Genomic DNA, 12,106 nt, shown 5'->3' with positions numbered 1-12,106 from the left:
TTAACCATTTATTTTTTGAATGCCACTTTGCTATCAACATGTGGAGGTGCACCTCTATAAGCCCTTTGCCTCTCCAACAGAATCTTGATGGTATTGAATGGCTGGATGCTCTCCCTCACTTGATGGATAAGGATGGCCCAAATATTCTTTCCAAAGCTCTCCTTCTTTGGTGGCAAATTTGGGAGGCTCGGAATAATTGTGTGTTTAAAGACATTGCCTCGCATCCAGTTAGAGCTCTTCATGCTACTGGTCAGATTGGTCTAGACTATTGGAAAATCAACTCCACTCCTCCTCTGAATCCCAAAGGTGTGCATGCAATTAAATGGAAACCACCACCCCTTGATTGGATAAAGTTAAACTTTGATGGCTCGGTGCGTGGTAACCTGGCTGCCACTGGTTTCGTCATCCGGGATTGGAATGGTAACGTCCGACTCGCATGAGCTAAAAACTCTGGTCAAGTTTCAATAACTGTGGCTAAATGCCTGGCGCTCCGTGATGGTCTAGCCCATGCAATCCACAATGGATGGCGCAAAGTTTTAGTTGAAGGAGATTCCAAGCTCATCATTGACTATATCAACAACAAGGTTTCTGTCCCGTGGAGTATTCAACTCCTGGTACAAGACATTAAGCTGCTAAGTTCTTACTGTGATGAAATTTCCTTCCAGCATGTTTTCCGAGAAGCAAACTTCACGGCTAATTCTTTAGCTAGTTTAGGCCATAATCTGAACCCTTCCCATCTGTGGGAGTGGGGGCTTCCTTTAGGATGCTCTGTTCCTTTTTATTTTGATTTAGTTGGCCCTGCATGCCCTTGTCGCTTCCGTTTGTAAGTTTTCCGTTTCTCCATAAATAAATAAAAAACTTCAACTAATCAGTAACTCTTAAATAATTAGAAAAACAAAAAGTTTATCCACAACAGTAATGTAATAGATTCTTGGTCAATAAAATAAAATAAACCCTTTGTTGTTTTGGTCAATGAAAAACTTCAATAAATTCGTAGCTAGTGACGACTCATCATGAAGCCAATAGCGTAAACAATTAAGATTAACTTCTCAACAGCATATAAGATTAACACATTAACGCAATTACCAATTAGGTGGGTTTTAAAGCAAAGAAAACAACAAGGTGGGCCCAATTTGTCAAGAAAAGTTGGCTTGACTGTTTCTCTCTCACGTGTCACCCTCGCCCTTCACCTTACTCACTCCTGGCGATACGCGTACCCATAAATAACGCGCCCCCCTATTCTCAAGCCACGTAGTCCAGCCCACCAAACCCATCACAACACGCCACGTCACCCATCCCGAGGCGCATAACTGAAAATCAGCACTCTGATTGGCCATTTCCAATAGCCTAATCGTACAAACGGGTGTAGAGAATAACCCAATCACGAAATCACAATCCACGAATTCTATAAAACACCCCCTCATCTTCTCCCAAAAGCCCATTCTCATTTCTTCACGACAAAATCTCAATACTTTTTCTCTCTCTAAAACTCCAATTACTTTTCCTTTCTCTCTCTACCCCTCTATTCTTGTGTTGAGAAAAGCTGCCTGGGTGCTTAGGCTAGAACTGGCTAACTCTCAGGAAACTCTGGAAGACAGTGATTCCAGTAATCAAAGGGTGGTACTCGCCCTCTATGAAGCCCTGAGCTCGCGTGACGTACACACGGTGCACCAGATTGTAGCCCCGGACATCGAGTGGTGGTTCCATGGTCCGCCGACCCACCAGTTCTTGATGCGCCTCCTCACCGGCGACAAAAACGAATCGTTTCAGTTCAGTCCCCAGTCCTTCGCCTGCTTCGGGCCCACCGTCCTCGTCGAAGGCTGCGACCGAGATTGCTCCATCTCCTGGGTCCACGCCTGGACCGTCAGTCATGGGATAGTCACCCAGGTCAGGGAGTACTTCAACACTTCCCTCACCGTAACCCGCCTCGGTAACAACACCTCTCCGTCGTCCTCCGCTCAATCCTCGCCGTCCAGCTTCTCTTCCAAGTCCTCGTCATCGACGGCCGAGATTACCTCGTTCCATTGCCCGTCCGTTTGGGAGAGCAGCGTCTCCGATCGGGTCGGGAAGTCCGTGCCGGGTCTGGTCCTCGCAATCTAAAGACCACAATAATCCCCTGCGGGCCCCTGTGCAGCGGGATTCTACTTTTAGTATTTACTAAAATAAGAGGGTGCTGACGTGTAGGCACCTTATGGGCTGAATCTACTGTGAAATTGTGGTGTCGTAGTAGAAATGTAAGCCCCTGGCTAGGTGTTGTTTGGTTTGTTTCGTGGTTGTTTTTGCATTTTAGTTTGTTTTTGGTTGTTTGTGTCTCTGGTTCTGGTGTTGGGTGGAGCCGATGGGGTTGAGCAAACTCTTTTGGTCATATCCTGCAGCGTCTGTAGAATTATGGTACTCTCCTTTTTCAATAAAGACGTGTTTGTTTAATAACCTTTGGTGCTTTTGGATTTTTTTACGAATATGCTAAGGTTTCTTATTTTCGTATCCTACAGATATATGTATTATATACCCTTAAGCCAAGTATATTTATACAAAAGGACAAAAAACTAGGGTGAAGAAGAAGAACCAGTTCCGCAGAAGCTGGGAGAGTCAGTCACAGACTCAGAGTAAACTGTTTGTATTAATAATGAAGAGTTGCAGATACAGTGCCACCTCTCTCATTTTTGGGTAAATGTACTGCATTCGACTTGTCGTTTAGCTAATGGGGATCAGGATTTGAAAGCCGGTTAGGCATAACTTACATAGTAAATTCGTAGAGTGAATCTCATTAATAAGCATAAAAAAATACATCTAAACTTGTCATTTAGCCAGTGAGGATCTAGGATTCGAAAACCGATTAGGTATAACTTAAATAGTAAATTCGTCAAGCGAATTTCATTAATAAGTATATAAAAAAAAAATACACCTAACCAGTATTCAGATCCTCTGTTCATGTATTGAAAATTGGTGTTACTAGTCCCTCAAACAATGGAACCAAACTTTTTTATTGGTCACCGGAGTGAAACAAGGCACAATTATTAGATATAGAACTCGCTATAAATGTATAGCCGTCTCACATTGATTTGAACCAAACTTAAAACTCTCTAATGAAACAACTACAACTAGACTGGTTGACATTGATGCAAGATTTTGTCAACATTCTCCACCATTATTAAGCGACAATGATGAATAGTCAATATTAATCCCTCGTTGGTTTCAAAGTGGCGAGGTGGTGATTGTTGACTCGTGAGTCCTGGACTCATGAGTGATCATGGTTACTTCTAAAATAAAGTGATAAGATCTCCGGAAATTGTAATAGTCTCCTCCAAGTCGATTCAATTTTTCCTTTGCATTATTTCAACAAAACTCTAAGCCACGTGTACGGTGGGCTTTATTTCATCAGATGCATATGTAGGGGCCGGTTATGTCCACGTGGACGTTCATACACAAATTAGCGTCCAGCGGAAACATATATTGAGCGTCGACCTCATCTCGTCGGACTTAAACGATTCAACCACTGGAAGAGATTTGGTCACATGTATTTCGTGACAATCATGTTCTTTGTTTTGTGGGACCCTTTATTGTGCCAGCAATTCGTGTCCGTTGATTTTTAGGCCCCAAAACCTAATAATGGTCGTCCATTTGTGTCGTTTCAATTATTTGTACGAATTTTTTGTTTTAAAAAAATAAAGAACATCTTCGAGAGGGTCCTGATGTTCCGTTTTCGTTTATATATATATTTTTTAATTACCAAAGGTGAAAGATTTTATTCAAATACGACAAGTAACGTTTGCATCAATAGCTAACAAATTAAACGATCACATTGGAGGACTATGATAACCTCCTTCTCTAGTAACAAAAGTTGCTACCTCATGGGCGGGGCTGCGTGATTACCACACCGTTTTGTAAATGAGAAACAAGCTTGCTCCAGCCTTCGGTTAATTGCCTGATATTAATGATAATACTGCAATTTAACTTATATAAGTTATAACCGCTTATACAACTTTAAACATTTAATTGAAACGCTAATTTTATGGTCAATAAATCCCATATGTTACCTCATACATTTTCTTACCAAGCACTCCCTCACAAGAGGGTTTTTCGTTTTTCGTTTTAAATACAAGTGATAGTCTAAACTACAAGGTGAAGAGGGAAGGGAGGTGGAGTGTTTCTCACACACTATCAAAGTGTCATATGGGTTTAAGCCTGAGATCAATGGTCTACAAGTCAAAGTTCTTTTTCACTGGACTAGACCCAGTTGGCTCCTCACAATAATTTTTAAGTCTTCTCTAACTATGAATTGAATCTAAAACTCTATAAATGAGTTTAGCCATCTAAATTTTTTAATGGTAAAAATAATATTCTAAACTATTCTAATATATAGGGAGGGAGATGGAACTTAAGTGCAAGGAAGCGAACATATCACTTGACCAATTGACCTTAACCCACAACTGCTTGCCATCTAAACTTTAGTCACCTAATCTGACTAAAGCAAGGAGTCACACTTCAAAACAATACTAAGAGGAAATTAGCATGGAAACAAACCCCCTCATGGGAAATTGCTCGCTATGGAAAGCAACGTCTCTCCACCTTTATAAATGCTCATTTCATTATCTAACACAAAGAATAAGCACTCCTATAATACTTTCTCCTAATTTTCTTGAACCTCTTCATTGATTATAAAATATTATTATTTACAAACTTATATAATATTGGGAAATTAAAAAAGAATTACATAGATGGAGGACCACTACTCTGTGACACATCAAAGTTAAATGATTTAGAATATTACAAGAACTATATTATATAATTGATGAGGAGGAGAGGAGAGGAGGTCTCACGATCATCCAAGCTTTTTGCAACTACTATGAAACTTAACGTTAAAAGGATGACATCAACCCGACAAGATCTCAACTGTTCCTTGATTGGTCTTTTTGATCAACTGCATGCGATAACTTGTTTGTAACATAATTTTTTCCAATATCGCACAAGCCACAACTTTCATTATTTTTTAGTAACAGAGAGTTTATCTTAAATTCACGGTGAGAATTTGACTTTCGCTCTCTACATCTTCTCTCTTATTTAGATCAAATTTATGGTTTGAAAGAACAAAAATATGCTGAGCAAGAGGTATATTCCCGAACCACCTCTCAATTTGGGCGAGGTGGGTGAGGGTGAATTTGGACCTAGCCTGGAACTTGTTAGGTATCCAACATTTGAATGAATCTTATGTGGAATTTATTCCTATCCCTCAAATATTCCATGAATTGTCACTCTCAACCTTATCCCAAGTCATATTAATATTAATAAGAGAGGGAAATTAGTTAGTTTTATCCGAGCCCATCACTTCATGAGCACTGAATGAGAATCAACCCAACAAAAGGTATTTGCACATACACACATTTATATTGAAATTAACATGCGTAGGAAAAAAAGAAAAGAAAAAAGTCTTTGATTTGAGATTTCCACCTGTAACCCACAAAGTTTAAAGTTATGTTGAAATGATGATATCGTGAGAGGGCCATGTTGATAATTTGATGCTCCTATCCTATTAGATATAAAAACTGTTGATTATGGAAACTGATTGATAATTACTTGAAAATAAACCCACATCTAATTCTGAGCACTCTTTGTTTTGGTTGAGAAAGTAGCTTATCAAACTGATAATTATTTCCAGGTCATTTTATCATATTCCATCCAAATCGTGCTATAGTGATTAGTCTAGTCTAGTCACGTCATGTTTACTCTAATCTCCCACTAATTTTTTTTTATTGATTTCAATAATTTCTTTACGCATGTTGTGGGGTACGTATGTGAAATGGTCAATTTACTCAATTAATTAACAAGTTGTGCTTTCGTGATTCTCTTATGCAGCCAGACATGTCACATACAGATAACTGTTTACATTAATTTTCACGTAAAACGTAGTTAACATATGGGCAAGCTTTTTCCATAACGTATGTACAAGAAATTTGTTATTTAAATTCCTAAATTTGAGAAGCTAACAAAATTTAAATATAATCATACGTAAGAGATGTGGTTTATGTTCAGCTCTTTTAAAATAATTTAGAATATCGTATTATTAAAATAAATAAATAAAACATGAATCTTATGTGAATGTTTAACATAAGCACGGTATCTACCGAGTCTTTGAGTAATGTGCAATTTAATTCGCATTTGCGTAAGTTAGGGTCCAAATACACTTGAAGACGGCAATTACACAATTGAAATAGATAGCTTTGACTAGTTGCACATATTTTGCCAAAAATAAGTTGTTAATTATCCCTTAAGATAAGCACGTTTTATCCTGAATTAATTAAGAGAAGAATCCATGAGATTGAGGAGAAAGATAGAAACATACGTATTTTCCCAGAAGCATAATAAACTAAAGCAGTGTCTTGATTCGGACATGGGATGTAGGATAGGATCGAAAACGACGCTCGTAAAATAAACACAAGTTGGGTATATTCAATTGTTTGCATTGCAATTGGAATATAAAGAATTTGTTCAAGTTGTCTTTGCAAACGCCAGACTTGTTGAAGCAAACTTAGAGATTCGAGTGCAGTTGTGTTGTGCTTGGTCGCATAATTAAAACTAGATTAAGACAAAACCAATTTCCATTCAGATACAGGATTGGAGGAGGAAAACATACATGAAAAGAGCAGCATGCATGCAGACGAAGCATCATCCACACGCAGATGCAGACTGCTATGGCTATGCATATTTGAGAACCCACCATTATATCAGGTTTGGTCCAGAGTCATTTTTCGTTGATGGATTAGTTTTTTCTTCATAATATGAGAAATTCTTTTGTCATCGTAATACTATCATATGGTGTTATTAATCTACATTATAATATAACATGTATATTAATAACATTACGTGACAATGTGACGGCCTCACTGTCTATACAAAAGGTTAATGTAAATATCACCTTCTATACCTATCAACTTATTTAAAAGGTTGACGTACATGTAGTCAAAAAGCGAGGCCAAAGTCATTTCCTTGGTTAAAAAAAGAAAAGAATTTTGAAAAGCACTTTCTTCCTGAATTTGTCTGTACTGGGCTGGGCTATTGTCAGCTTATCTTGTTGACGTCAACAAATCCGAGCCTTATCAAACTCTTTTTCTTTGTCGTGTTGTCGTCCGCGGTCAAAGAAGAGAGCTAAAGCTTCAAGACCCGTGTTTTAGTTGAGCCCAGGTTAGGATCAAAAAGCCCAAATATAAATAAATTGGGTGAAGCTGGAGGCCTGTTGTTCATGAAAAGGCCAGAACAAGAACAACTGTAAATCCCCAGAGTTTTTGCTTATTGAATTAAGGTTATATAGAAAAGAAGAAAAGGTCTCGCTAATTAGAGAAGCCGCCAACCAAAAAAGACAATGCAAACACCGAACTATCACCCATCTTGCACAAATCTGAAAGTCTGGTGTAGTTTCAGATCCCAGAAACTCCCAAAACCCGAACCATGAAAACTCGATAACAAACCAATTGCCTTGCCTCATTTTTCATTTCCAAGCCCATTCCAAAAAACCCCCCCAAAAAAAAATCTGCTTGCTTTTATCGTTCATGGGAAAGGCAATTCCTTCAGCGACCAGATTCCAAGAGTTCACCAGAGTTGTCTCTGCGGACAAGCTCCCAGGCAGGCCCAGACGCACCAAACAAGTCTCGCAAGTCCGAATTTCGCCCCCACAAGCACCCAAATCGGAGAGCTTTCGGGTCGACCCGGAGCGAATTAAGCTGAAGATGGAGAGCTCCGAGGGCCAGAGCCGGGTTCCGCTGGCCCGGGTGGTCTCAGACTGCGTGAAACGGTGGTTCCAGGACACGCTCAAGGAGGCCAAGGCGGGTGATAGCTCCATGCAGGTCTTGGTGGGTCAGATGTATTACAGCGGCTATGGCGTTTCTAGAGACGCCAAAAAGGTTGAATTTTATTTTTTGGGTTTCTTTGATTCTGCTTAGTTTTTGCTTTCAAATTGTTATATTTGTTTTGTGTGCATTTTTAGATTGGAGGTTAAGGGCTTTAAGTTTAAGTGCTCTGTTTTCATTTATAAAATTGATTGGTTCTTAATGTGGTCACTGGTAAAATAGAGGCAAGGAAGGTTTTTGAGTCTTGTGCTTCATATTGTTTGTTTGGGCTTCTAAGTTTTCGAAGGAAAATTATTATCAGTTAGGCTAAAAGTAGAAAAACTTTTAAATTTCGAATGCATGATTCTGTTTTTGCGGGTCTTGTTACTATGAATGAAGCATTGATGAATGTGTTCTTGATGCCTCATTATTTCGAATGCATGATTCTGTTTTTGCTGGTCTTGTTACTATGAATGAAGCATTGATGAATGTGTTCTTGATGCCTCATTAGGGCTTGGTTGCTTTGTTGTTTTAGCCCTTCTGTGTGTTTTTTGGGCAAACGGGTGTATGAATTTTGGTTAAATCTCTATGCCATTTATGTTTGTACTCTGTACTTAACTCATTCTGAACTTGTGAGTTGTGCATTCTGAAGACGGTAGTGATTTGTCTGTACTTAGGGGCAGGCTTGGATGAATAGAGCTTCGAAAAGTCGAACTTCGGTTTGGAAAGTGAGTAATAAACCTCCAGGTACTCATCTCTCTCTCGCTGGTTGGATCAATAGTTGTGTGACCTTACTTGGTTCTAATTGATTTTTTGTTGGTCTTGATCATTAGTAGTGTGACCTTAATTGATTTCTGGTTGGTTTGATTAGGTTATAATGCAAGTGATTCAAACTCGGATGAATTGGAAGAGGATGCAAAATAAGGCCAAATGTAAATTTTGAGTTTGCTTCTGAGGTTGGGTTTAATTGTGATACTCTGTAATAGAAAGAACTCATATTCGGTTTAAGAAGCTGCTTTGTCCATTATCTACCTCCTTTAAGAAGCTGCTTTGTCCATTATCTACCTCCTTTAAGAAGCTTTGTCTTCAATCCAACTTGCAAATTCTAAAATCTAGCGCAGAGGAATTTGGCAATGTTTTGCAGTAAGCAGGCAAAGCATCTGTTAGTTTGTGCTGTCTGGGATTTTTGGCCCCAAATATCTAACCTTCAGCAACAGGGAAAAGCTCTAACATTGAAAAGAGAAATGAAGAGAACTTCAAACCGTTGTGCTACAATTCAAATATAGATGAAAGCATATTACACAAATAATTACACAATGTTGGGTTTAATGTGCAAGGATAGCTACACAAAACTTCTTATTCACTCCAAAACCTACTGTACTTGCACTAAAGACATAATCTTGTGTCTTACACATAAGGTTTCAATCAGAACTTAATTTTGTCATAAATATGTCATGATCCGCCTCAGCGCCTACGCTTTCTCCATTCCCATGGCTTCTCAGGGTTTGATGAAGCCCATAACCCGACTCGCCTCCGTCGAGCTTCTTTTTCCCACTAGTATGATTGATACATGCGTAAAATGTTGAAAAATAAAAATAATTATACTTTAAAAGTTTAAAATTATGTTGTTTTAGTAATATTTTGCTTTCTCTACATTCTAGCCCAGTATCTTTAGTAACTTCTCCAAAATAGTGATTAGTTAGAGAAAACATCATCAATCTCTTTACTTAGAGATCAAAAAACTTAATGAAAATATCAAATAACTCTCCTAGATGGTAATATTTCTCTCTAATAATAGGATATTACTCACTCTGGCAAATTCCGGACGTTGGTCATAGGCTGCGTAATGCCATGCAGCGGCCTTCTTGAGCAGTGCTTCCTGGTTGAGATTGAGAAGGGAGATGAGAATCAGATAGATGACTTGTTGGTATTAATTATGAGCATATGTAGATAGATAGATACTCATGTTAAGTGACATACATATATATATATATATATATTTAGTACCTGTACAAATATGCCATTGCAATGTAAGTCAGCTACAGTGCGGCCAAATTGATCTTCCCCATAGACAAGGACCCTCAAACACTTTCCCTCAAGAAGCCCAACCAGCTCCTGTTTGGCTTCTTGTCCATAGGGCATTGCATTCTCTGGTGCATCTATACCCCTGTTTGTTTTCTCATACAATTAACTTTAAGCTTCAGCACTAGAATAAGTCGCAGCTAGCTGAAATCTTGTAAACACATAACTTTACCTCAGTCGAATCCGACACTTTCGGGCAAGGATCTCCTCATTTTGAATATTCAATACCCTGCATTGCATGGAAGTTGCAACAGCAATTAGTTCCCTGCCTCATTTTAAACATCAAGTGTCCTGAATTTAACGGAACTTATGCAAGATGCATATAAATATCAAACCGATATCCAGCATCAGTGATCTTTTTGTGAAGTTCATCTGCTTTTGTGTAATTCTTCTTGGCGCGTGCTTTTGCTCTTCGGACGGCCGCCATTAGCACTTCACTCGGAACACAGGATGACTCCCTAGGATCTGCTGTGCTGACATAGACTGTCAGTCCATCGCCATCTGCAACTGCTTTTGCATCAACCTGGTTTCATGAAAACAAATAAAATTCACCCCTCAGAACTAGTTTCAATTCAAGGCAGGCACTTGGTTTGGTTGTGGTAAAAATGAGTAAATGGAAAGCGATACTAGTTTTTATTACCGGCAGTGTCTGGAACTCAAACTGTACTCCTTGACTTGAGGCAATGAAGTTGGGACTTCAGCAGGGACTTGGACCAGAGTATGGGGAAGAGGGAGACCATAGAAAGCCAATAAGCCCTACAGATGAGCAATCACAAAGGAATTTATATGTTACCATATTCCACATTATATTTGTTCGCATCATGTAACAGGTTGAATATTGTGGCAATGCTTCTTTAGTGTACCTCAACATCTGCCTTTTGCTGTCTGTTCAGGGTTTGTATAACAAGCGTAGCTGCTTCTTCGGCTGTTCTTGGCGGTGGTTGTGCTTCTCTCCATGCCTCAACTAGTTTTCTATACCTTTATATGTTTGGAAATTTAGAGAAATCAAATAATAAGAGACATAAGTTGTAAAAATGGTCTTTCACTCTTAGCCACTCCCTTATGTTACCCAGAAAATCCAGTAAAATATATGCACAATTTTCTCAATTGTAGAGTAATGAGATAGATAATTGCTTGCTGATTACCAGTTGGCTTGAGCCTTCTTGGATGAAACAACATGCTGACTGAGTCCTTCTGGGACCTAAGATCATAATCATAAAAATTCGAAAAGGAAAACAAAGAAAAAGTCAACTTTAATAAAATGGGATGAAAATTAACAAAACCCAGAAAGGCTGAAACCCAATATCATTATGCATTAATTTACTCAGATTAACCTTACTTGTTTCTTCTGTTTTACCGAGACATAAAAAAGGAATGAGAACTGAGATAATATTTACTTACACTACAGTCTACAGACCATAAGAAACAAAAGAATGATAGCAAAGTTGAAGAGGTACCTGAGAGGTGATCTCAAAGTTGAAGAGGTCGTGGGCAAGAGCCGAAACGCCAACTGTGGCAGCGGAGACGCCGTAAGGCCCGAGTGATTCAGAGTCGCCTGTGGTTGTGGGCTTAGAGCAAGGTCCCAACAGGAACCTTACCAACTTTCCCAAAAATCCCATTTTGCAATGTTCCTTGCTGGTAAATCTGAGCCTCAGCAAGCGAAGGCTCAGAGCTACAAGGAAAACAGACACGGAACAGAAGCTAAAGAAAGAAGCTAAAAAGAGAGTTAAAGGAGCTTTTAGATATTATATTCAGTTGGTGAAGTTTGGTAAAGCAAACAGTAATAATGCTTACATTCTAGGGAATGGAAAAGGAAGTGAGGCAAGTCTTGGTCTTTTGGTCAACCGTTTAAGTTAGTATCCTACGTGTTACAGGCATGCTATTATCAACTATGAATTTGTTATAGTCTTTTTTGTTTTGGAATTATTCTTTTATAAAAAAAACATCACCCGCTTTTCATGATTTTATTGTAAGAAAGTGAAAGTATATGAACTGTGCAACGATTCCAAATCCAAGATAGGAATCAAAAGTTATTCCATGTATGCCTATGATGTGGCACCAGGACGATTGTTAGCTAGTGTGTATCATCTTACGACCCCAAGCCCTTTCTTCTTCGACTTCGTTTCTTGCCTGAGGTGGGGGACCAAAGTGGCCGTTAGGCATCTCCGTGGAATGGAATCTCACACTTTCGGGGATTCTACTAT

The 12,106-nt window shown here is 38.9% G+C and overlaps 2 protein-coding genes and 1 pseudogene across 4 annotated transcripts; 2 read left to right on the top strand and 1 right to left on the bottom strand.

Annotated features, from left to right (window-relative positions):
• Nucleotides 1–1,582: 1,582 nt before the first annotated feature.
• SAG20 (senescence associated gene 20) lies at nucleotides 1,583–2,430 on the top strand. Its single transcript, XM_021969102.2, has one exon. It carries the CDS (start codon nucleotides 1,732–1,734, stop codon nucleotides 2,098–2,100), a length of 369 nt encoding a protein of 122 aa, XP_021824794.1. The 5' UTR covers nucleotides 1,583–1,731; the 3' UTR covers nucleotides 2,101–2,430.
• A 4,748-nt stretch (nucleotides 2,431–7,178) lies between these two features.
• On the top strand, nucleotides 7,179–8,864 carry LOC110765887 (uncharacterized). Of its 2 annotated transcripts, none has more exons than XM_088249158.1 (3): nucleotides 7,179–7,895; nucleotides 8,504–8,567; nucleotides 8,692–8,864. In XM_088249158.1, exons 1-3 carry the CDS (start codon nucleotides 7,545–7,547, stop codon nucleotides 8,742–8,744), a joined length of 468 nt encoding a protein of 155 aa, XP_088105284.1. In that variant the 5' UTR covers nucleotides 7,179–7,544; the 3' UTR covers nucleotides 8,745–8,864. The 2 variants fall into 2 exon arrangements, with proteins under 2 accessions (XP_088105284.1, XP_021824824.1); XM_021969132.2 differs by having other exon boundaries at nucleotides 7,189–7,895; nucleotides 8,498–8,567.
• A 168-nt stretch (nucleotides 8,865–9,032) lies between these two features.
• LOC110765885 (staphylococcal-like nuclease CAN2) lies at nucleotides 9,033–11,684 on the bottom strand (annotated as a pseudogene). Its single transcript, XR_015833901.1, has 9 exons — nucleotides 11,360–11,684; nucleotides 11,048–11,103; nucleotides 10,766–10,880; nucleotides 10,543–10,658; nucleotides 10,238–10,425; nucleotides 10,075–10,131; nucleotides 9,828–9,987; nucleotides 9,631–9,699; nucleotides 9,033–9,374 (listed from the first exon to the last, which is right to left on the bottom strand). The product of XR_015833901.1 is annotated as a staphylococcal-like nuclease CAN2 (transcript).
• Nucleotides 11,685–12,106: the final 422 nt, after the last annotated feature.

The sequence above is a fragment of the Prunus avium genome, chromosome 2 (assembly GCF_965620075.1).
Source record: "Prunus avium chromosome 2, drPruAviu1.hap1.1, whole genome shotgun sequence".
Lineage (NCBI taxonomy): Eukaryota > Viridiplantae > Streptophyta > Magnoliopsida > Rosales > Rosaceae > Prunus > Prunus avium.
Note: the sequence above shows the minus strand (reverse complement) of the source record. Positions and strands in the feature narration are given on the sequence as shown.